This window comes from Dama dama, chromosome 19 (genome assembly GCF_033118175.1).
Source record: "Dama dama isolate Ldn47 chromosome 19, ASM3311817v1, whole genome shotgun sequence".
In the NCBI taxonomy this organism is placed as follows: Eukaryota; Metazoa; Chordata; class Mammalia; order Artiodactyla; family Cervidae; genus Dama; species Dama dama.
Window position 1 is genome coordinate 80,821,326 of NC_083699.1, and position 26,337 is coordinate 80,847,662.

General features: G+C 36.7%; 1 protein-coding gene across 1 annotated transcript in view; it reads left to right on the plus strand.

Moving 5' to 3' along the window:
• Positions 1 to 26,337, plus strand: part of UBA5 (ubiquitin like modifier activating enzyme 5) — a 31,312-nt gene that overhangs the window by 1,754 nt on the left and 3,221 nt on the right. Inside the window, exons 2-9 of the mRNA XM_061167602.1 lie at positions 4,476 to 4,521; positions 4,637 to 4,726; positions 7,674 to 7,783; positions 8,607 to 8,693; positions 9,346 to 9,430; positions 10,193 to 10,297; positions 10,476 to 10,603; positions 25,058 to 25,193. Coding sequence (XP_061023585.1) covers positions 4,476 to 4,521; positions 4,637 to 4,726; positions 7,674 to 7,783; positions 8,607 to 8,693; positions 9,346 to 9,430; positions 10,193 to 10,297; positions 10,476 to 10,603; positions 25,058 to 25,193 — 787 coding nt within the window. The remainder of the gene's footprint in view (positions 1 to 4,475; positions 4,522 to 4,636; positions 4,727 to 7,673; positions 7,784 to 8,606; positions 8,694 to 9,345; positions 9,431 to 10,192; positions 10,298 to 10,475; positions 10,604 to 25,057; positions 25,194 to 26,337) is intronic.

Genomic DNA, 26,337 nt, shown 5'->3' on the forward strand with positions numbered 1-26,337 from the left:
TTGCAAAGAGTAGGACATGACTGAGCGACTTCACTTCATATATATTGCAACAGAAAATGCAGACCCAGTATTTAGGCACAAAGCTGTTAATTACAATATTATTTGTTCTAGAAAACCTGGCCAAAATTATAATTGTTGTATAATTACAGAAGAGTTTATTTTGACCTACATTAAATTAAATCATGCCAGATTCTTGCTTTTCTCTCATTTATCTTACTACATTAAAAAAAAATTGTTTTCTTTCAGTTTTGAGATATAATTGATGATAGTGCATGTATTTTACTTGACACATGTGAAAGGTTTACCATCTCATTAATCAGAATAAGTAGAAGCTATTCCATTTGGCTTCTCTCCTGGCTCAGACGGTAAAGAATCTGCCTGCAATGCAGGAGACCCAGGTTTGATCCCTGTGTTGGGGGGAAGATCCCCTGGAGAAGGGAATGGTTACCCACTCCAGTATTCTTGCTTGCAGAATTCTATGGACAGAAGAGCCTGGTGGGGTACAGTCCACGAGGTGACAGAGTCAGACATGACTGAGCATTAGTCACTTTCATTCCTTTTGGCATGCTTAAACATTTTTCAGTTTTAAAAATGAAAATTTTGAAATGCTCCCTCTGAGAAAAGCAAAGGAATGTGAATCATATGTTTAGAATCATCTTTCAGACATCATTTTAACGTGAGACAATTCCTTGACATTATAATAACCACAAATCTTTCAGTACTGAAATTTAAACATTTAGTATTTTCTATCTTATTTGTACCATTTTGTCTTTATTAAAACTGCTACTTTGGAGATGGCAGTTGACACCCAAAGCTCTGTACTAGTACATGGAAATTTGATAAGGTCATCCCAATTTTTTGAATTGTTGTACATTCAGCACATATTTAGTGAGCACCTTTTCATTTCCAGCCCTCCTGAATAATGTTATTTACCATTTATTATTTGCACAGACACTGGGAATACAAAGACATGGTCATTTCCCTCCAGTGGTTCCCAGATAAGTGTGAAATACAAAGGTAAACTTGGGATTACAGTATAAGTGGTAAGAATTATGATAAAGCACAGCACATGATTATCAGAAAAATATAGAGGGATTTCTAGGTGTTCTACATTATTTTAATTGCATCAAGTGCCATTTTGAAATACAAAGTTCCTGACCCTCAAAGACCTTTTGTTTTAATTTGGGAGATTCAATGGTTGTAGAATAATGATGAACGCAAGTAACTGTAAAATTGTGTGGTAAGGAATATAATTAGAAGCATGTTAACTAAATGAAAAGATGAGCAAAGTCTTTAAAATTAGAAAACCTGGTTTTAAATACTAGCTCCAAAACCCAGCCCTAAATAATTGTTTGCCATTTAACTGATCTTGGGCAAGTTAATTAACATGAATCTCCCCTCCTTCCCCCCACCCGACCCCATTTATAAAAGGAGGTTGTGATGCATTCTTTTTTTTTTTTTTTTTAAGGAAAGGAAACTATTTTAAAATTTCATTTTAAATTTGCAGAGAATAAGACTGTAAGTATAAAGCTAGACAAATATTTCTATGGACTAGGATAGAAAGTCTGGTAAAAGATCCGTACAAATATGGTCAATTGATTTTTAACTAAGTTACCAAAGCAATTTATGAAGAGGATTGTTTTTGCAACAAGTGTTGCTGGACTAATTGGATGTTGCTGTTGTTGTTTAGTTGCTAAGTCCTGTCCAGCTCTTTTGTGACTCAAGGGACTGTAGCCTGCCATGTTCCTCTTGTCCATGGGCTTTCCCAGGCAAGAATGCTCGAGTGGGTTGCCATTTCCTTCTCCAGCAATGCATTCTTCTCAGGGTTATTTATAAGGATTAGACAGTATCAAGGTAAAGAGGCAGACTGATCACAGACATATATCACTGTCTACCCAATCTCACTGAAATGAAAGTAAAGGAATAATTTTTAAAAAGGAATAAATCACCACTGGGAAAAAAAATATCGAGTTTCTGTTAATAATTGGGGGATGGGTGAGTCTCTGTACTTACATGATTATAGTAAAACAGCTTTAGAAACTAGAAAGGGACAGATGACTGATAGATGATCCTGATTTAAAGGATCCAAGAAATTGGATCCTAAAGCCTGCAACCCAACTCATACAATAGAATTCTCTCAAAGCTCCAGAACAAGCATAGATCTTTCAAGAAGGGCTTAAGGTAGGACTAAACGAGATGGCTGAAAATCTGTTGAAGAAGCAACCCAAGTTCATTGTTTCACTTTTGAGTAGCGAGGCAAATGCTTCTTCTCTGTCAGGAGAGACTACTAGAGATTTACTCATTGGAGAGTAAAATAGAGTATTTCTATGAATAATAAAAGCAAGTCTTCATGCCTGAAGGAAGGGAATTAACTAAATGTTTACATACTGAATTCTAGGACTCCCAGCCTTGCTTCTCCATTTAACACCCCAAAACTGATCAGCTTGAAGACTTTTCAGGCTGTAAATTGAAAGATTCTTCTCTAGGGAATCTGAGAGTGCCAAGAAGAAAGACTGAAAGACATTGACATTGTGGGTTTCTCAACTAAACAGCCCAGCCAGATTACGCTATGCTGCTGCTGCTGCTAAGTCGCTTCAGTCGTATCTGACTCTGTGTGACCCCGTAGATGGCAGCCCACCAGGCTCCCCCGTCCCTGGGATTCTTCAGCAAGAACACTGGAGTGGGTTGCCATTTCCTTCTCCAGTGCATGAAAGTGAAAAGTGAAAGTGAAGTTGCTCAGTCGTGTCCGACTCTTCGTGACCCCATGGACTGCAGCCTACCAGGCTCCTCTGTCCATGGGATTTTACAGGCGACAGTACTGGAGTGGGGTGCCATTGCCTTCTCTGAGATCACGCTATAGTGAAACCCAAAGTCAAATAAGCAGTGCCTACATCCTTGCCTTTATTAGTGTCTGACTTTTAAATATGAGCAAAAAGGATGAGAGAAGCTCCTAATGTGAAAGATAGAAAACAAAATTAATAGACTATATAAGGGGAATGCAACCCCAACCTTATCATTAATACCTTCAGAAAGATATATGTATAAATGGAATAGGACAGTACTACAAAAAGAATCATTGTTACAAATGGAGAATGATAGCAAAAGTGAAAATCTCAATAAACGAAAGTAACATTGAAAGAAATCCAGAGAACAGCAGAAAACTAAAATGATGGACAATAGAGGAAAGACATTACAAGTAGAGGACTAGTCCAAGTGGTCCAACTTCCAAATAATAGGAGCTCCAGAAAGTTCAGGAAAAACCAACCAACCAACCAAAGAAGTCCTCACATTGTTCAAGGAAATTTTCCAGAACTTAAATATGTTTCTGATTGGAAAGAGTCCAGTAAGTACTCAGCACAGTTGATGAGAATAGTTTCACTGTAAGGCACATTTTGAAGTTTCAGAAACTAGAAATCATGTTAGAAATTTTGAAGGAAAATTGTTTCTAATGTAAAATTATATATCTAGTTAAACTGTCAACTAAGAGTGTGTTTGTGTCTGTGTGTATAGGTATAGCTTTCAACAATTATATACCCTCCAGTTTGTCATTTTACAATATATTTCTAAGAATAAAATTTTGATAAAACGTTTTTAAGAAGTTTGGTAGAGAATATTTCAGACATACAAGGTCTCAAAACTTACCTTCCAAAATTTACCCTTTACAAAGCTTTGGGAAGATGTTCTTCCAACCATAACAGGAGAATAAATTAAGTAATCTACAGTAAAGGCTCTCAAACTTTAGTGTGCATTACAGTCACTTGGGGAGCTTATTAAAACACAGATTGTTAGGCCTCACATCCAAAGTTTGATTGGCTTGGTGACTGAAGAAGGTAACTAGATATCTAAAGTACCTCTTAAGAGTCCTTGGAATAAAGGCATTTACTAAAAGACTTACCATTGTGGGCAGAGGCAACAAGTGAATAGAATTCCAGTCATGAGGTTATTCTGATGTTAAATATTAAATCTGAATCAAACATTAAATATTTACATAAACTAATAAGCATGGGAAAATGCTGAAATTTCACTTTGACCCTTTCTCATCTGGAAACTTAACATTTGAGTCAGTAGGTCTCAATCATGACTGCACATTAGAATGTATGAGGAATTTAAAAAAAATCTTATTGCACAGGCTCTGTCTTGGAGGATACTCAGGCATCTGTGCTTTTTAAAATTGCTGAGGTGATTTAGTTTCATCTGAAACTAACTGAAAGATTAGTTAACTGAAAGATTTCTCCTCCCACCTCCACTCCCCTCACTGTTTCTTTTCTTACAGTTTATTTTTTATGATGATGTATGTTTACCTATGTCACTATTAATTAAAATACTGTAAACTTTAAAACATCTTTTTTTTAATCCCTGCTCCCCTCACTGTTTCTTCTCTTATAGTTTATTTTCTGTGATGATGTATGTCTACCTATGTCACTATTAATTGAAAGACTGTAAACTTTAAAACTTTTTTTTTCTTTTTTTTTAAGCCGCCTGATGGCTTTGAAACGAATGGGAATTGTGAGTGACTATGAGGTATGATAAACTCTTCCAAATTTTTGAAGATGATTTCAGTAAATGAAAATAATTTTCAGTGACATTTTCAGTGAAGAATTATTAACCAACACATATATAATTTTGCATTTTACAGAAAATACGTACCTTTACTGTAGCAATAGTAGGTGTTGGTGGAGTTGGCAGTGTGACTGCTGAAATGCTGACACGATGTGGCATTGGTAAGGTAAAAGCATTTCTCGTTTTCTGTTGTATTTGGAACCCATTCACTTGTGGAGTAAATAAGGTACAAATTAAGATTTTTTTTCTCCTTACTAATGGCATATTGATTTGTGATGTATTCATTCAGATTGTTTTTTCTACACCAGTTAAGACATAAACCCACCCAAGAGGAAACTAATATTGCTGCTGATTAAATAAGGACTATCTGATTGTGTTCAGGAATGTTTTTGTTTGGGATAATGTATAAACAATTTGGATTTCAGTGTTTTAATTAAAGTAGTTTAGGAAAGAAGACTGTTAAATTGAAAGTGTAGTGAAACACTGAAACATCCCCAAAATTTTTTAAAAAACTTGTTTTATACAAGACAAACTGGAAAGCATGTGCCTTTCTTACTCTCTAAATTGAACTGCTGAATGCGCCAGATTTTTTTTAACCCAGGCATTTTTCTTTTTTTTCCCTAAATTTTCTTGGTCATGCCCTGTGAGGCTTGTGAGATCTTAGTTCCCTTACCATGGATTGAACTCTGAGGCCATGGCAGTGAAAGCACCAAGTCCTAACCACTGGAGCACCGGGAAGTTCCATACTTTTTTCTAAAATTGATTTAGATTGTGATTGTGAGGAGGAAGGAGAAGTTGACTTTATACCAGAAATCAGTGTACCAATCTTATATTTATAAAGCTAAAGTCCATGATGTTAGATAGATAGTGGTTGACTATAAAAGTTTTCCACAATTGTATATCATTTTGATAAACTTTGTGGGAAAATGCTTGCTTTATCAGTCCTTTTTAATATATTGGTCCATTCCATGTCCCAGATTCTTAAAGTGGTTTCAAAATTGGCACTTATTTATCAATATAGAAAAGACAACACCAAACTACTAAAAAAATGTTTATTAACATTTTAATATCTTTCAAGAAGTTTATAAATGCCTGTCAACAATTGCTTATAGCTGACATGCCCTGGTTGATTGACCAAGGGTGGTAGAGATCATGAAGATTTGTGGGTCTCTGGTTTGAGTGTGCCCTGGAGTCACTTTGAAGGCCTATTAAAACAGATTGCTGAATTCTAACCCAGTGGTTTTGACTCTGTAGGTTTCAGATGGACCTAAGAATTTCTAACAAGTTCCCAGGTGGTTCTGATGATATTCCAGGGACTATGCTTTAAGAACTGCTTATTCAGTCTGGTCCCAGCATCACATGGGAGCTTGTTAGAAACGAAGATTCCCAGGTCCCATTCAAGACATGCTGAATCAGAATCTGTATTTTAACACAAACTCCAGATGATATTGCTGTAGTTAGAATCACCTGGGATGTTAAAAAAAAAATTCTTATGTCCAGACTGCACCCCATAATAGGTAATCAGAACCTCTGGGAATAAGACCCATACATCTGTATTTTTAAATACAGTGATTCCAAGTGTACTCAAGTTTGTAAGCTAAGAATCTGCGTAGGTAAGTTTCAGAACTCTTTTTTCAATGTATAGAACAGAGAAATAAGAAGCTATTTCATGTGGTTAAGTAGGGAAATGGAGGATTGGAGATCCAGAGCCCACTTCTTATCCCTGAAAATTTCCTGAGTTCCTGGGGTACCCTGGATCACTAGATCTAGATCAACTGCCTTATTTTACAGATTGGGATACAGTCCTAAACAGTTAAAGTGACTTATCCAGAATCAGAGCTAATTATTGACAGAGTTACAACTCACACCTCCTGTCCTTAAATTTAGGATTTCCTACAACTTACTCATATAGCTATGAGGCTGAAACTCAGACATAATACTTGGCCTGACCTAATAAATATTGTTTGAATGAGCTTAAATAAACTGAATTTTGGAGAGACTAAGTAGGGTTAGAAAGTTATAGAGAATATAAGTGATATCTTTTCTAGCAAGATAACTAAGGGCTGGGTTAACTTTCTTTAGTTTCTGTATTGAGAAGAAGAACATCCCATTTTTGTTTTTATTGTTAGATTTGGAACACTGAGAATTGTATCACAAAGTCACAGAATTTTAGATAAAGAAGTGACTTTGGCAACTATAGTGAAGTATATCACTTTTACACTGCTTTGAATTATTCCATAGGTCTAGAGGCTCAATTCTTTTTTTTTTTTTTTTTTTGGTTCTTTTTTTCTTCACTCTGGATAAATTGCACTGCTGTGCTTTCAAGTTCATTGATCCTCTTTTTCCCCTTCCATGTCTAGTCTACTCTGAGTCTCATCCAATAAAAATTTAATTTTAGATAATCTAAAAAAAAAGAAGAAAGTACTTCGGATATCTTTGAGTTGAACCTGCTCTTACTGATGGGAAATGGACCTTTTGGCCATTTTAAAGTTGTGTGAACAGGTTTGACAAATGCTGTCATGCCTAAATATATAGCAGGAAATATCAATTAACTGGTTAATCATTCTGTTTGGAATAATGTTTGAGCCATGGCATGAGTATATTTAGTGCCATATTCACGAAAGGCATTGTATTATTATACCATGGTTTTAAGTTACAGCATTTGTTTTTATCTTATTTAAAATTTTCATTTATCTAATGGGTTGTTGGCTTTTGGCCAATAATTGGAATGAAGTAAGATTTTGGCACAGTTTGTGAAAATTGCCATGAAATGGAATGAATATTAATTTTTGAGCTAATCATTTAGAGGGGTAGCACAGCATTGTAGTTAGGGTCCACAGGCTGGATTGAGAATGCCTCAATTTGAATCCCATGTTCACTACATATTAGCTGAGTGGCTTTTGGGCAAGTACCCTAGTTGTCTTATTTCTAAAATGAGAGTACTGCATGTGATCCTTAAATGAGTTAATACATGACATCTAGTTTTTCAAAGTAGTTAATATTATTACTGTTAAAAAGTTAAACCCATCAAATTTTAATTAGCCAACTAGTTTGTCATTTTTGTTTTCTTTTTTGGTACACTTTTCATCAGATTACCACTATTTTCATTTTAGTTGCTACTCTTTGACTATGACAAGGTGGAACTGGCCAATATGAATAGACTTTTCTTCCAACCTCATCAAGCAGGATTAAGTAAAGTTCAAGCAGCAGAACATACTTTGAGGTAAATGGAATAGCAGTTGAAGGCAGTGAAATTGGTGAAATCTTCCTGTATGTATTCAGTCACTTAACTTATAAATGGAACTGAATTTCCCTCTATAAAAATGCAGGTTTCACTTATTCATAAAGATGTGGATTGGCAGCCTTTTTCTCTATGAGGCTAGATAGTAAATATTTTAGTCTTTGAGGGCCATATGGTCTTTGTCAAAACTGCTCAGCTATACAGTTGTAGTAGCTGTAGGCAATATAAAAGTGAATGAGCAAAACTGTGCGCCAATAAAACTTTATTTATGGAATCTAAAATTTAAATTTCTTATAATTTTCACATCATGAAATATTGTTCTTCTTTTGATTTTTTTCTTTGCTTGCAGCCATTTAAAAATATAAAAACTACTTTTAGTTTGCAGACCGTACAAAAACAGGTAGCGAGGTGGTAGTCAGATTTGGCCCAAGGGACCTAGTTCGGCAGCTCTTACTCTTGGATGTTTCTTTGTGATCCTAAGCGTTCTTGCACTGAATTGAATAAGAAGCAAAGAAGTTCTTTTGTTAGACTGAACTGTGTAGTTAACAGAGGTGATAAAGGCCTAATTCCCAGCACATAGACTGTGGGAATATTTTTGTAATCCTTCTGATACTCTACATGTTTTGAACTTGGTCCTTGCAGTGGGATGAAAGAGGTAGAAGAGGATTTTGGATTTTCTTTAAATTGCTTGAATCCCATTTCTCTAATATCTGTTAAATGATCTTTAGCTCTTTTTAGTGCTTTTTCTTGCTTTCTTTTACTGTTCTACTTGTAGTTTTTATAATCATTCTCTTTTTCCCTCTAGGAACATTAATCCTGATGTTCTTTTTGAAGCACACAACTACAATATAACCACAGTAGAAAACTTTGAACATTTCATGAATAGAATAAGGTAAAATTTTATTTATGAGCATTTTGCACAATGTCCAGCTCACTTTCAGTATTATTAGAAAATCTATCAATTTATTCAATGAGAAGGTTGATATATATTTTATTTTTAAAATAGTTAATATTCTGTGTAATTTTTATATAGTGGGAGCTCAGTAAATAGTATGTATGATCCATAAAACAATAGTAACAACAAAATAAAATATAAGCCTCACAATGTCTGTTATAATGGTATAGCAAGGGGTCCTCCATTATAAGTTCTGTGTTATAGGTTATATTTCTATCTGAATATGGTTTTCTGCAGACATAAACTATTGAAATTGTATTCAATTAACTTTTATTACATTTACATTTGTAGTGAAACATGAATAAGTCTATAAAAGCTGACAGAGAAATGGTAATTTTTGTGAACACAGTTTATATTTCTTATACCCCTGTACATCTTTACAGTATAAGAAATAGTGTAATATGATTGATATCATATTTGTAACAGTGAATGCTTAATATATACTGGGTCTTTAATATTAAATTTTATGTTACAGTTATACTCAAAAATTTACTGAAAGACTAAATGTGTTGATTGAACAAATAAAGTCTAATTAGATTGTGTTTTGTGTCTTGATTTTTTCCCAATAAAATTTATTTTCTTTGTCTAGTAATGGTGGATTAGAAGAAGGAAAACCTGTTGACCTAGTTCTTAGCTGTGTGGATAATTTTGAAGCTCGAATGGCAATAAATACAGTGAGTATCTTTTGTGTTCTACCCATGGGTTTAGCTATTTTCTTGTGTATTCTGTTAGTATATATTCCACATTCTGAAAGTAGTTCTTCATTTAAGCCCTTTGATATTGTGTTTTATTTATTCTTAATGTGATCTCATCCTATTTCTGAAATTTATTCTAAGGGGACCTGTCTAGCCTTGCTGGTAAGGCATATGTTTCAGTATCCTACTCTGTCTTAGGCCACTAGAGGAAACTATTAGACAGCAGATAATTCTGATGTACAATTTTTTAAATAAATGAATATCTTATAATACTGTCTTATTCTTGGTCAGCCTTGGTTTTAACTTTTGTTACTTTTATAAGTAAATGTATAAATATATATTAATAGCTTACACACATGATTTCTCAAAAATAAAACTGAATTCTTTTTCTTTTGAATTATTGTGTTTTCAACTTTGCAAATAACATTTTGCAGTTTCTTCTTGCTAAAATTATTTTAGAAAAGTGTTTTACATTAATCTAATAAGAAATCCAGTACACTTTGGTTCAGTTTAATTAGGTACTTATTGACTGCTTACCTCAATGCTATCAGTTACGTTTCTAAGGAGAGTGCCAATTGCTAAGGAATTTCATTATTTACAGTTTTATTGTTTCTTAAAATTTATTTTTAAAAACTCTTTGTAATTCATTTAGTTAAACTCCAGTTTTTCATGAAAAAACCTTATGGTAAATTACTTTTTTTTTCTAATGTTCTTTCTTATTTTTCACTTATTTCTATTAAGGCTTGTAATGAGCTTGGACAAACATGGATGGAGTCTGGGGTCAGTGAAAATGCAGTTTCAGGGCATATACAGCTCATAATTCCTGGAGAATCTGCTTGTTTTGCGGTATGCATGATTCATTTTGAGTTATTATTTTTCATTGTTAAGTACTAGCGTTTCTATGGGAAAATATTTATAGTTCAAAGGAAAACCAAACTTTAATGTGGTGGAATACTACTTGGAACATTGAATACTTCTTTCCCTTTCTTTTGAAATACACATTTTTTTATTCTTTCTCATGTAGTGTGCTCCACCACTTGTAGTTGCTGCAAATATTGATGAGAAGACTCTGAAACGAGAAGGTGTTTGTGCAGCCAGTCTTCCTACTACTATGGGAGTGGTTGCTGGGATCTTGGTACAAAACGTGTTAAAGTGAGTGAAGAATAATTTTTCTGTTTACTTTTGACAAACATTTCAAAATTGGAGTTACCAGCTAAGTATTTGCTTTTTTAAAGTACAGATATATTTAAATTTTATATATGTATAATATATGTATACTTTTATTTTATATATGGTAGTGGTTTAATTCATATATGGTGGTGATGGTTTAGTCACAAAGTCGTGTCCAACTCTAGCCCACCAGGCTCCTCTGTCCATGGGATTTCTTAGGCAAGAATACTGAAGCAGGTTGCCATTTCCTTCTCCAGGGGATCTTCCCAACCTAGGGATTGAATCTGGGTCTCCTGCATTGCAGGCAGTCTTCTTTACCGAGTGAACCACCAGGGTAGCCCTTAATTTATAAATAAATAAATCTAATATATTTAATTTAAATACATATTAATTTACACATATCAGCACACACATAATTGTGTGACTTCCTCCATTTGGAATAGCTCCTGTTAAATGCTACAGTGGTACTGGTGTATTTATTTATGAAGCCTTAACCAACAGAGCACCGAAGAATTGATGCCTTTGAACTGTGGTGTTGGAAAAGACTCTTGAGAGTCCCTTGGACTGCAAGGAGATCCAACTAGTCCATCCTAAAGGAGATCAGTCCTAGGTGTTCATTGGAAGGACTGATACTGAAGCTGAAACTCCAATACTTTGGCCACCTCATGCGAAGAGTTGACTCATTGGAAAAGCCCCTGATGCTGGGAGGGATTGAGGGCAGGAGGAGAAGGGGAAGACAGAGGATGAGATGGCTGGTTGGCATCACTGACTCGATGGACATGAGTCTGAGGAAACACCGGGAGTTGGTGATGGACAGGGAGGCCTGGCGTGCTGCGATTCATGGGGCCGCAAAGAGTCAGACACGACTGAGTGACTGAACTGAACTGAATGATTTAAATCTGTAGATTTGGCCAAAGGGTGAAGACCTAGACACACACTCGCTTGATTTGATGCTTATTCAGTTCAGTTTAGTGGCTCAGTCGTGTCTGACTCTTTGCAGTCCCATGGACTGCAGCATGCCAGGCTTTCCTGTCCATCACTAACTCCTGGAGTTTACTCAAACGCTTGTCCATCACATCGGTGATGCCATCCAACTATCTCATCCTCTGTCATCCCCTTTTCTTCCTGCCTTCAATCTTTCCCAGCATCAGGGTTTTTCCCATTGAGTTGGTTCTTTGCATCAGGTGGCCAAAGTATTGGAGTTTCAGCTTCAGCATAAGTCCTTCCAAAGAATATTCAGGACTGATTTCCTTGAGGATTGACTGGTTTGATCTTCTTGCAGTCCAAGGTACTCTCAAGAGCTCTCAAGACTCTCAGAGCTCCTGACACCACAGTTCAAAAGCATCAATTCTTTGGCGCTCAGTAGTCCAACTCTCACATCCATAAATGACCACTGGAAAAATCATAGGTTTGACTAGATGGACCTTTCTTGGCAAAGTAACATCTCTGCTTTTTAATATGCTATTTAGGTTGGTCATAGCTTTTCTTCCAAGGAGCAAGCATCTTTTAATTTCATGGCTGCAATCATCATCTGCAGTGATTTTGGAGCCCCCCAAAATAAAGTCTCTCACTGTTTCCATTGTTTCCCCATCTATTTCCCATGAAGTGATGGGACTGGATGCCATGATTGTAGTTTTCTGAATGTTGATTTTTAAGCCAACTTTTTCACTTTCCTCTTTCACTTTCATCAAGAGGCTCTTTAGTTCTTCTTCACTTTCTGCCATTGACACTTATTATTGATTAATAAAAATAATATGTGAATATCTACTATCCATAAATAGATAGATATCCCAGCAACCACACCATCTAAACTATAGCTAAGGACAAAATTTTCTTTCTTCTTTTTTTTTTTAAGGACAAAGGTTTCTTTGCAGCTAAAATTAATGTCAGAATTTTTGAACAAACTCATACTTCATGAAAAGCAGAACTACTTTAGTTGTTCCTTAACTCTGGCCAGTTTTTTCCCTCACTTTTCAGTGTTAATAAGCTTAATTATGTTTCTTCAGCATCCAGTGTAATAAGAAAAAATTGCTACATGATACAGAGAGGCACTCTAATCTTAGTATCACCTACCAGCAAAGAAATACCAGCATACATAAGAACTCTCAAGGCAACTCTCTGTGACTGTTTCATACAAGACAAATGGTCTGTCAGACTTCAGCAGGTCCTATTTAAACATGACATTTTATTGTATGTTATGAAGAAGGGAGAAAATAATCATTTCTATAAAGTATCTCTTTGTATGTCTGTATCTCTAGATATATCATATCTAGCCAGCTCTCTGTTGATGGACATTTAGGCTACTTACAGGTTTTATTTTTTTGCCATTATTAACAACACTGCAAAAAACATCTTGCCTTATATCTTTGTATACTAGATTTTTGTAGTGTGAATTTTTAGAAGTGTAATTTCTAAGTTTATGCAATACTTATTTTGACAAATATTACTAAATTTCTCCTTCAAAAGGTTTGTACATTTCCATGACAGTGTTGGGAGTTCCTGGTTTGTACATACCTCTGGTAACATTAGGTATCGTCAAAATTTTATTTTTGAAGTTTACAGCAAGTCATGTATATTCTTTTTCAGCTTATTTTCCTTTATAAGTTATTACAAGATATTGAGTGTAATTCCCTGTGCTATATATTAGGTCCTTGTTTTCCTATTTTGTATATTTAGTGTGTATGTGTTAATCCCATACTCCTAATTTATCTTCCTCCCTTGCTGCTGACCTCCCATCCCCTTTGATAACCATAAATTTGTTTTCTATGTGTATCTGTTTCTGTTTTGTAAATGTTTATTTGTATCAAGTTTTTTAGATTCCACATATAAGTGATACCAGATGATATTGGTCTTTGTCTGGTTTACTTCACTTAGTATGGTCATCTCTAGATCCATCTATGTTACTGCAAATGGCATTATTTCATTCTTATTTTAATGGCTAAGGAATATTTCTTTATATATATACACCACATCTTTATCCATTCATCTGTCGGTGGACTTTCAGGTTGCTTCCATGTCTTGGCTGTTGTGAATAGTGCGGCTGTGAACATTGGGATCCATGTATCTTTTCAAATGAGTTTTCTGTAGATATATGCCAAGGAGTGGGATTCCTGGATCATATGAGAACTCTATTCATAATTTTTTTAAAGAACTTCCATACTGTTCTCCTAGTGACTGCACTAATATACATCACAACCAACAGTGTAGGAAGGTTCCTTTTGCTCCAAATCCTCTTCAGTATTTATTATTTGCAGACCTTTTGATGAAAGCCATTCTGAGGTGATACCTAATTGTAGTTTTAATTTGCATTTTTCTAATGATTAACTATATTGAGCATCTTTTTATGTGCCTGTTGGCCATCTGTATGTCTTTTTTGGAGAAAAGTCTGTTAAGGTCTTCTGCCCATTTTTTGATTGGATTGTTTTCTGATATTAAGCTATATGAGCTATTGGTATATTTTGGAAATTAATCTCTTATTGGTAGCATAGTTTGTGAATATTTTGTCCCAGTTCATAGTTTGTCTCTTTTGTTTATGGTTTCCATCGCTGTGCAAAAGTTTTAATTAGGTCCCATTTGTTTATTTTTCTTTTCATTTCCATTATTATAGGAGATGGATCCAAAAAAATATTGCTACAGTTTATGTCAGTGAGTGTTCTGCTTATGTTTCCCTGTAGGAAATATTTAGGTTTTAGATTTAGATCATTACTCCATTTTGATTTTATTTTTGTATATGATGTTAGTCATCAAACTCTTATCTTTGTCAATTTGATATGTGAAAAATGGGTATCTCATTTTAATTTCCAGTTGTGCAAAGGCTTGAGCACTTATATTTTTCTGTGAATTGTCTTCTTGGATTCTGCTCAGTTTTTTTAATTAATTTTTTAATTAAAGGATAATTGCTTTATAGTATTTTGTTGTTTTCTGTCAAACCTCAATATGAATCAGCCATAGGTATACATATAGTCCCTTCGTTTTGAACCTCTCCCCCATCTCCCTCTCCATCCTACTGCTCTAGGTTGATACAGAGCCCCTGTTTGAATTTCCTGAGACATACAGCAAATTCCCATTGGCTATCTGTTTTACATAGGGTAATGTAAGTTTCCATGTTACTCTTTCTATACATCTCACTCTCTCCTCCCCTCTCCCCATGTCCATAAGTCTGTTCTCTATGTCTGTTTCGCCATTGCTGCCCTGCAAATAAATTCTTCAGTACTGTTTTTCTAGATTCCATATATATGTATTAGTATACAATATTTCTCTTTCTCTTTCTGATTTACTTCACTCTGTATATAGGCTGTAGGTTCAACCACCTCATTAGAATTGACTCAAATGCGTTCCTTTTTATGGCTGAGTAATATTCCATTGCATATATGTACCACAAATTCTTTGTCCATTTGTCTGTTGATGGACATCTAGGTTGCTTCCATGTTCTAGCTATTTTAAATAGTGCTGCAGTGATCAATGGGATACATATGTCTTTTTCAGTTTTGGTTTCCTCAGTGTATATGCTTAGGAGTGAGATTGCTGGGCATATGGTGGTTTTATTCCTAGTTTTTTAGGGAATCTCCATACCGTCTTCCGTGGTGGCTATATCAATTTACATTCTCACCTACAATGCAAGAGCATTCCCTTTTCTCCACACCCTCTCCAGCATTTATTGTTTGTAGACTTTTTGATGATGGCCATTCTGACTGGTGTGAGGTGATAGCTTATTGTAGTTTTGATTTGCATTTCTCTAAAAATGAGTGACATTGAGCATCTTTTCATGTGTTTGGTAGCCATCTCTATGTCTTCTTGCGAGAAATGTCTGTTTACGTCTTTTCCCACTTTTTGATTGGGCTGTTTTTTTTGGTACTGAGTTCTATGAGCTGCTTGTATATTTTGGAAATTAATCGTTTGTCTATTGTTTCATTTGCTACTTTCACCCATTCTGAGGGTTGTCTTTTCACCTTGCTTATAGTTTCCTTTGCTATGCAAAAGCTTTTAAGTTTAATCAGGTCTCACTTGTTTACTTTTGTTTTTATTTACATTACTCTAGGAGATGGGTCATAGAGGATCTTGCTTTGATTTATGTCATCGAATGTTGTGGCTATGTTTTCCTCTAGAGTTTTATTTTCTGGTCTTACATTTAGGTCTTTAGTCCATTTTGAGTTTATCTTTGTATATGGTGTTAGGAAGTGTTCTAATTTCAGTCTTTTACATGTAGCTGTCCAGTTTTCCCAGCACCATTTATTGAAGAGGTTGTCTTTGCCCCATTGTATATTCTTGCCTCCTTTGTCAAAAATAAGGTGTTCATAGGTTTATTTCTGGGCTTTCTATCTTGTTCCATAGGTCTATATTTCTGTTTTTGTGCCAGTATCTTACTGTCTTGATGACTGTAGCTTTGTAGTATAATCTGAGGTCAGGAAGGTTGATTCCTCCAGGTCCATTCTTCTTTCTCTAGAATCTTTTGGCTATTCAGGGTCTTTTGTATTTCAGTATGAATTGTGAAATTTTTTGTTCTAGTTCTGTGAAAAATTTTATTGGTAAATTCATATGGATCACATTAAATTGGTAGATTATGTTTGGTAGTATAGTCATTTTCACAATATTGATTCTTCCTACCCAGGAACATGGAAGACTCTCCATCTACTTATGTCATCTTTGATTTCTTACATCAGCATCTTATAATTTTAGGTGTACATTTCTTTTGTTTGGTAAGTTTATTCCTAGATATTTTATTCTTTTTGTTGCAATGATAAATGGGATTGATTCCTTAATTTTTCTAATTTTTTCATTGTTAGTATATAGAGATGCAAGTGATTTCTGTGTATTGATTTTGTATCCTGCAACTTTGCTAAATTCACTAATTAGCTCTACTAATTTTCTGATACTACCTTTAGGGTTTTCCATGTATAGTAGCATGTCATCTGCAAACTGAGAGCTTTACTTCTTTTCCGATCCGGATTCCTTTTATTTCTTTTTCTTCTCTGGTTGCTATAGCTAGGACTTCCGAAATGATGTTGAATAATAGTGGTGAAAGTGGACACCCTTGTCTTGTTCCTGATCTTAGAGGGAATGCTTTCAGTTTTTCACTATTAAGAATAATGTTTGCTGTAGGCGTATCATACATGGCTTTGACTGTGTTGAGGTAGGTTTCTTCTATGTCCATTGTTTGAAGAGTTTTAATCATAAATGGGTGCTGAATTTTGTCAAAGGCATTTTCTGCAGCTAAGATTATCATATGGTTTTTATCTTTCAATTGGCTTATATGGTATATCACATTGATTGATTTGCATATATTGAAGAATCCTTGTATCGCTAGAATAAACCCAACATGACCATGGTGTATGAGCTTTTTAACATGTTGCTGAATTCTGTTTGCTAAAATTTTGTTGAGGATTTTTGCATCTATGTTCATCAGTGATATTGGACTGTAGTTTTCTTTTTCTTGTGTTGTTTTGTCTATTTTTGGTATCAGGGTGATGGTGGCCTTGTAGAATGAATTTGGAAGTGTTCGTTCCTCTGCAATTTTTTGTAAGAGTTTTAGAAGGATAGGCATTAGCTCTTTTCTGAATGTTTGATAGAACTCTCCTGTGAAACCATCTGGTCCCGGACTTTTGTTTCTTGGGGGATTCTTGTTCACAGCTTCAATTTCAGTGCTTGTAATTTGGTTGTTCATAATTTCTATTTTCTTCCTGAATCAGTCTCAGAAGATTGAACTTTTCTAAGACTCTGTCCATTTCTTCCAGGTTATCCATTTTATTGCCATGTTTTTGTTCATAATAGTCTCTTATGATCCTTTGTATTTCTGCATTGTCTGTTGTAACTTTTCCTTTTTCATTTCTAATTTTGTTGATTTGATTCTTCTCTTTCTTGTTCTTGATAGGTCTGGCTAAAGGCATGTCAATTATGTTTATCTTCTGAAAGAAACATCTTTTAGTTTTATTAATCTTTACTATTGTTTCTTTCATTTCTTTTACATTTATTTCTGCTTGGATCTTTATGACTTCTTTCCTTCTGCTAATTTTGGGGGCTTTTGTTCTTTTCCAGTTCTTTCAGATGTAAAGCTAGGTTTTCTATTTGCTGTTTTTCTTCCTTCTTTAGGTAGGATTGTATTGCTATAAACTTCCCTCTGCACTGCTTTTGCTGCTTCCCATAGTTTTTGAGTTGTCGTGTTTTCATTGTCATTGGTTTCTAGAAATTTTTTGATTTCCCTTTTGATTTCTTCAGTAACCTGTTGGTTGTTTAGAAATGTATTGTTTAATCTCTATGTGTTTGTGTTCTTTTACAGTTTTTTCTTATATTGATATCTAGTCTCATAGCATTGTGGTCGGAAAAGATGCTTGATACGGTTTCAGTTTTCTTAAATTTACTGAGGTTTGATTTGTGATCCAGGAGATGGTCTGTCGTGGAGAATGTTCTATGTGCAGTTGAGAAGAACGTGTATTCTTCTGCATTTGGGTGGAATACTCTGAAAATATCAGTGAGATCCATCCATCTAATGTATCATTTAAGACTTGTGTTTGCTTATTACTTTTCTGTTTTGATGATCTGTCCATCCATTGGTGTGAGTGGGGTGTTGAACTCTCCTACTATTATTGTGTTAACTGTCCACTTCTCCTTTTATGTCTGTTAGTGTTTGTCTTATGTACTGAGGTGCTCCTATGTTGGGTGTGTAGATATTTACAATTGTTATGTCTTCCTCTTGGATTGATCCCTTGATCATTATGTAGTGTCCTTCCTTATCTCTTGTAATATTCTTTACTTTAAGGCCTGTTTTGTCTGATATGAGGATTGCTACTCCAGCTTTCTTTTGCTTTCTATTTGCATGGAATATATTTTTCTACCTTCTCAGTTTCAGTCTATATGTGTCTTTAGGTCTGAAGTGGGTTTCTTGTAGACAGCATATATATGGGTCTTATTTTTGTATCCATTCAGCCAATTTGTGTCTTTCAGTTGGAGCATTTAATCCATTTACATTTAAAGTAATTAATGATTTATATGTTTCTATTGCCATTTTCTTAATTGCTTGGGGTTTGATCTTGTAGATCTTTTTCTCCTCTTGTATTTCTTGACTATGTAAGTCCCTTTAACATTTGTCATAAAGCTGGTTTGGTGGTACTGAATTCTCTTAACTTTTGCTTGTTTGAAAAGCTTTTTATTTCTCCATCAATTTTGAATGAGATCCTTGCCAGATAGAGTAAACTTGGTTGTAGATTTTTTCCCTTTCAGTACTTTAAATATAATCCTGCCATTCCCTTCTGGCCTGCAGCGTTTCTGATGAAAGATCAGCTGTTAAATATATGGGGTATCCCTTGTATGTAACTTGTTGCTTTTCCCTTGCTGCTTTTAATATTCTTTCTTTGTATTTAATCTTTGTTACTTTCATTAGTGTGTGTCTTGGCATGTTTCTCCTTGAGTTTATCCTGTATGGGACTCTGCCACTCTTGGACTTGATTGACAATTTTGTTTTCCATGTTGGGGGAATTTTCAACTATAATCTCTTCAAAAATTTTCTTAAACCATTTCCTTTTCTCTTCTTCTTCTGGGACCCCTATAGTTCAGTGTTGGTATGTTTGATATTGTCCCTGAGGTCTCTGAGACTTTTCTCAGTTCTTTGCATTCTTTTTACTTTATTCTTCTCTTCAGAAGTTATTTCCACCATTTTATCTTCCAGCTCAGTGATTTGTTCTTCTGCTTTAGATATTCTGATATTGATTCCTTCTAGAGTATTTTTAATTTCAGTAATTGTGTTCTTTGTCTCTGTATGTTTGTTCTTTAATTCTTCTAGGTCTTTGTTAATTGACTCTTAGATTTTCTCCATTCTGTTTTCAAGGTTTTTGATCATCTTTACTATCATTATTCTGAATTCTTTTTCAGGTAGTTTGCCTATTTCCTCTTCGTTTATTTGGACTTATGTGTTTCTAGCTTCAGCAAAGCACAGCCGCTGCTCCTTACATTGGACGAAGGGTATCTTCTCACAGCTGCCCCTCCTGACCTTGAACGTGGAGTAGCTCCTCTCAGCCCTCCTGCGCCCCACAGCAGCTGCTCCTTGGAGGTGGGGTTGCTCCTCTCGGCCACCGCCCCTGACCTAAGGCCTGTGGTAGGTCTTCTAGGCCGCCACCCCTGACCTCTGGCGTGGTAGCTCCTCTCTACCACTGCCTTGACCTCGGAGGTAGGGAAGCTCCTCTGGGCCACCGCTCCTGACCTTGGGCGAGGGGTAGCTCCTCACGGCCACGCTTCTGTGTGGTCCATTGCAGCTGGCGTGCTTCTGCGCCATCTGTCGCAGCCAGCGCGCTTCTCACTGCAGATGATGACTGCAGTCATGAAATTAAAAGACGCTTACTCCTTGGAAGGAAAGTTATGACCAACCTAGATAGCATATTAAAAAGCAGAGACATTACTTTGCCAACAAAGGTCTGTCTGGTCAAGGCTATGGTTTTTCCAGTGGTCATGTATGGATGTGAGAGTTGGACTGTGAAGAAAGCTGAGCGCCGAAGAATTGATGCTTTTGAACTGTGGTGTTGGAGAAGACCCTTGAGAGTCCCTTGGACTGCAAGGAGATCCATCCAGTCCATCCTAAAGGAGATCAGTCCTGGGTGTTCATTGGAAGGACTGATGCTGAAGCTGAAACTCCAATACTTTGGCCACCTGATGTGAAGGGTTGACTCATTGGAAAAGACCCTGATGCTTGGAGGGATTGGGGGCAGGAGGAGAAGGGGCTGACAGAGGATGAGATGGCTGGATGGCATCACCAACTCGATGGGCATGAGTTTGAGTAAACTCCGGGAGTTGGTGATGGACAGGGAGGCCTGGTGTGCTGCAATTCATGGGGTCACAAAGACTCAGACACGACTGAGCGACTGAACTGAACTGAACTGTTTCTAGCTTGTTCCCTCTTTTGTGCGGTATTTCTCTACCTTTACATTGTTATTTAGTTTTAATTTACTGTGTTTGAGGTCTCCTTTTCACAGGCTTGAAGATTCAATTCCTTCTTCCTTTTGGTTTCTGCCCTTGGTCCAGTGGTTTGTGTAGGCTTCACATGGGGTGAGACTTGTGCTGATTTTTGTGGGTGTGTTTCTTCTGATCAGCAAGGTTGAGTAGGTGGTAATCCTGTCTGCTGACAGTTGGGTTTGTATTTTTGTTTTGCTTGTTGCTTGAATGAGGCATCCTGCACAGGGTGCTACTGGTCGTTAGGTGATACCTGGTCTTATATTCAAGTGGTTTCCTTTGTGTGAGTTCTCACTATTTGATACTTAGTTCTCCAGTAGTCTAGGGTCTTGGAGTCAGTGCTCCCACTCCAAAGGCTCAGGGCTTGATCTCTGGTCAGGAACAGAGGTTCCACAAGTGGTTTGTTATGGCATTATGTGTGAGATTGCAATAAATAGCCAAAAATGAGCAACCAAAGATGAACCCCAGACAAATCGCAGTCACAAAATCAGGCAAATAATAATGAAAACAATGGAATATACACATATGCATATATATCCATAAGCAAAATCAAAACAGTCAAACAGAAATAAAGTACAGTAGATTGACATGGTGAACAGAGCAATCCAAAAGTTATATCTACCAGTTAAGAACAAAACTAACTAAAACACAAACTGGAAAACAAAACTAAAGTAAGGTGCCTAGTGAGGAATAAAGCAGTGAAAACAAAACTAGCAAATATGTTCCGAGGAAAGGAAAAAAAGAAAAGAAAAAATGAATAGATATGAAAAGTTAAATAGAGCTTTAGAAAGAAGATTTATATACATTAAAGATTAACTGTAAGAGGAATAGAACAGTAGGAAAAGCAAACAAAGGAATAAATGTAGAAAAAATAATGTTTTCAAAAGTTAAAAATTAAAATTAGAAAAGAAAAAAAGGTAGAGGAAAGGAAGAAAAAAGGAAAACTCCACAGAACTGCAAAAGCCCAACATAGAGGCAGAGGTTTATAACAACAAAAAGTGTGACTGAAAAAAAAAAAAACAAGTCAAAAGCTTAATTAGATTTCATAGTGCCATTAAAATCAACAAGTGCAGCAGAGGTGGGAAGAAAAAAAGAAAAATCCAAAAGAAACTACAGAAGAAGTCAAAACATAAGAATAATAAATGTTTTTCTTGAATCACTTCTGTCAGGGTCCTTTCCCTCACTAGGAGTCACAGTCCACCTCACCCCCCTAGGGCACCTTCTGACACTGCTGGTCTCTGGACCTGCTGTTGGGGCAGCTCAGATTCTAATCTGGTCTTCTGTGTGTTCTTGCCTCCTTTCACAGCTGTCAGAATTAGTATGTTTTCTTTTGTGGGAGCTCTCAATGTCCTTTTATATATTCCGTAGACACAAAGTCTGCCTAGTTGATCGTGTGGATTTAATCTGCAGTTTGTACAGCTGGTGGGAAGGTTTTGGGTCTTCTTAGTTAGCCATACTGCCCCTGGGTTTCATCTGTGGTTTTACTTCCACCTCTGCATGTGGGTCATCCAGTGGGGTTTGCTTCTGAGCCTGGAGGACTTGGGTCTGCCTCAGTGAGGGCCAGTTGTGGAGGTGGTGCAGCTGCTTGGGTCGCAGGGTTTCTGGCAGCACCAGGTACTCAGAGGAGTTGGCGGCTAGGGCAGCAGGGAATATAGTGCTCTAGAAGGGTATGGACACCAGTAATGGCCAGTACACTCCAGTATTCTTGCCTGGGGAATGCCCCCCTGACAGAGAAGTCTGGCAGGCCACAGTCCACAAAGTCACAACGAATTGGACACAATGGGAAGCGACCCCACGTGCATAGATGGGAAGACTTTTTTTTTTGCATGTGGCAGCTCTCCCTCAGTGAAGGTTGAGTGTGAAGGTGGCACAGCTGCTTGGGTCACTGGGACCCTGGCAGTGCCAAGTCTGCAGGGACATGGACTACCTCAGCCACAGGAGTTATGGCCCTATCAGAGTCTTTTTGAGCCTCTGGTAGCTGGCAATTAGAAGCCTCTTTGGCTAGTCTTTCTCCATAGCTCCACCTGTTCAGACCCTTAGAGGGCTCCCTTTTGAGGTATTTCTTTATTGTTCACCGTGTCAGGCACATAGAAGGCCCCCCCTGGCTGGGGTCCTACTCTGTAGATTGGCATGTCAGGCACTTAAACTGGCACCCTGGGTGGGGTCCTACTCTGTAGTTCCACGCATCAGGCACTTACAGGAGTGCCCTGGGTGGGGTCCTGGTCTGTAGTTGGGTGTGTCAGGTGCTTGGTAGGCCAGTCTCTCTGTTGTTCAGCTGCTCATGTTGGCATGTGTGGAGAGAGAGGCTGTGGTGATGGCTACACCCCCTTGTTTGACTTAGCAGTGTTGACTTGCTTCCATGGCTGCCTGGCTTTCCTCCACCGTCATTTCCCACCACAGTCTCCTCCCTCACATCCCCTTGGTCCATCTCTCTGCAGTGAACAACAGCCCTCACCTGGGGATTGCTCCACAATCCCTAAGCTCCAGCTCCCAGCTGTTGGACCTTCTAGGGGACCTGCTTCCCTGTCTGGGGTACATATGGCTGTGGCAAGGACTTCTGATTCTCATTGCATTTAGGTTGCCACAGATCAGCTGTTTCACTCTGAGCCTTAAATATTTCTCCTCTGACTCAGAAAATTGCCTGGATGTGGAGATCAGAACCCTGCTTCAGTTCCCCCACCCTCCGAGGGCAGGTCCAGTCGTAGTACCACTCCTGTTTTCCCCCCTATTTCCTTCATCCTGCCAAGTTTTGCATGGTTCTGTATATTCTTTTCCGCTGGTCTGGTACTTCTGTCCGCTCTCAGCTGGTGTGCATGCACTTGTGTGTCTGAAAATATATTCCTGATGTATCCGTGGAGAGAGATGTAGTCTATGTCCACCTTCTGCTCTGACATCTTGTTCTCTCTCTGTTCGGTTTTTTTGTCTTTGTTGTATGTTGAGACTATGCATTTTTTTCAATTTTTTTCCTTTTGTTGTCTTTGTTTGTACATGATTTTTCCTCGACTTACAAGCTTCTAAAAGGAATCAGGGACTTCCCCAGTGGTCCAGTGGTTAAGAATACCCTTGCCAATGCAGGGGACACAGGTTCAATTCCTGCTCTGGGAAGCCAAGAGGCAACTGAGCCCATGTGCCAAAACTACTTAGCCTGCACTCTAGGCCCCACATGCCTCAACTCTGGGCTTATATGCCCCACCTACTGAAGTCTGAGTGCTCTAGGGCCCATGTACCGCAACAAGAGAAGCCACTGCAATAAGAAGCCTGCACACTGAACTGGAGAAAAGCCAGTGTACAGCAACGAAGACCCAGGGTAGCCAAAAATAAATAAATAAATAAAAACTTAAAAAAAAAAAAAAAGGAATCAGATTTAAATGTAAGGGAGCAAGGGCCCTTTGTGGCATATTGGAAATGCACTATACAGCTGGTCCTTATTTCCTTGGGTTCTGCATCTGCAGAATCAACCAGTTGTGGATCAAAAAAAATCCATAAAATTCCAAACAGCAAAATGTGAATTGCCACAAGCTGTTAACTGTTTATATAGTATTTGCATTGTATTTAGAACTATTTAAATGGCAACCCTGTCCAGTATTCTTGCCTGGAAAATCCCATGGACGGAGGAACCTGGTAGGCTACAGCCCATGGGGTCGCAAAGAGTCGGACACGACTTTACACAGTCTTTTTACATAGCGTTTACATTATATTAGGTATTGTAAGTAATCTAAGTGAAAGTGCTCAGTGCTTAGTTGCTCAGTCATGTCAGCCTCTTTGTGACTGTATGGACTGCAGCCTGCTTCTGTCCATGGATTTCTCCAGGCAAGAGTACTGAAGTGGGTGGGTAGCCATTCCCTTCTCCAGAAAATCTTCCTGACCAAGGAGTTGAACCCCGGTGTCCTGCATTGCAGGTAGATTCTTTACTGTGTGAGCCATGAGGATGATTTAAAGTTATGGGAGGATGTGCACAGGTTATTTGCAAATATTATGCAGGACTTAATTTTGGTACCCTGGGGTGGGGGTGTTATGGACACCATAGGTATGGAGGGCCAACTACATTTTGATCTGGTAGTGATTATTACATGAGTGAATACTTCGGTAAAATTTTATTGAGATTTAATACAAATTTAAGATAGCAAACTTTGTAGTGTCATATATAAAAAGCTTTTAAAAATGAGATTTAGAACCATATCTCAAAGATGTTTTTAAGATATCTTTGATATCTCACATTTGAACTTCTCTGAAATTAATATGCTTCTTAATGGTGTTGACATGTCATTGTTTAATTGGCAGCATTTTATCTTTATTACAGGTTCAAAAAATAATAGTGCATTCTGTTGTTCAATTCAAGAAAATCTACTATAAGCCAGGCCCTATAAACAAGAGAAAAAAATTGTTTTCTGGGTTCTTGTTAACAAAAATCATTACCTTCAAAATAATTGTTTAAAAAGTATCAGTTTTTTCTAATATTTTTATGGTTTTGTTTCTTTATTTAAGTCTACTTTGTTTTTCTAGGTTTCTGTTAAATTTTGGTACTGTTAGTTTTTACCTTGGATACAATGCAATGCAGGATTTTTTCCCTACTATGTCCATGAAGCCAAATCCTCAGTGTGATGACAGAAACTGTAGGAAGCAGCAAAATGAATACAAGGTATATGTCAATGTGTCACAATGCATGAGAGATCATATTGCATAGGACAAAAACTTAAAAAAAAGAAATAATTATTTAGATTTGGAAAACAAGGTTAATGGATTGTGGATTTTTAAAGTTCTAATTTATTCACCATGCTTTAAAAATGAAAATTTTGTTCAAAGTCCTTTCTTGTTTTTTGTAAGATAAAAAGCCTGTCTGAATTCTGTTTTTAAATTTTAATTTTTTAAGCTAAAATATGGTTGACATACAGTATTATGCTAGTTTCAGCTGTACCACGTAATGATTTGACATTTGCATACATTGTCAAATGATCACCATGATAAGTCTAGTTATCATCTCTTCCTATACAAAGTTATTAAAATATTATTGACTACATTCCCTGTACTGTAAATTGTATTTCTGTGACTTATTATATAATTACAGGTTTAGACCTTTTTGTTCACTTCACTTATTTTGCACCCCCACCTCTCCTATGGCAACATTATTTGTTCTCTGTATCTGTGAGTGTTTTCCTTTTGTTTTGTTTTTAGATCCTTTATCTAAGTGAGATTATATGGTATTTATCTTTGGTTGTATGACTTATTTCATTTAGCATTGTAGTTCCATCCATGTTGCAATAGTAAATTTTTTTATGGCTGAGTCATATTCCATTGTATATAGGTACCACACCTTCTTTATCCAGTTATCTGTTGATAGACATTTAGGTTGCTTTCATGTTTTGGCTGCTATAAATAATGCTGCAATGAACATTGGATTATTAATATCTTTTGATATTATATCTTTTGAGTGTTTTTGTTTTCATAAAAAAAAAACAAAAACAAAAACCCAGAAGTGAAATTGCTGGATCACATGGTAGTTGTGTTTTTAATTTTTTGAGACACCTCCATACTGTTCTCCAGTGATTGCACCAGATCACAATCATGCTAACAGTGCACAGGGTTTCCCTTTTTTCCACATCCCTGCTTACATTTGTTATTTGTTTTCTTTTTGATGGTAGTCATTCTCACAAGTGTTATCTCACTGTGGTTTTCATTCACATTTCCCTGATGATTAGTGGTACATATCTGCAGGGTCTTTATGTATTCCATAAGGTCTCTGTATGTAGACTTTAGAAAAAGTCTGTCTGAATTCTTGATTCTGA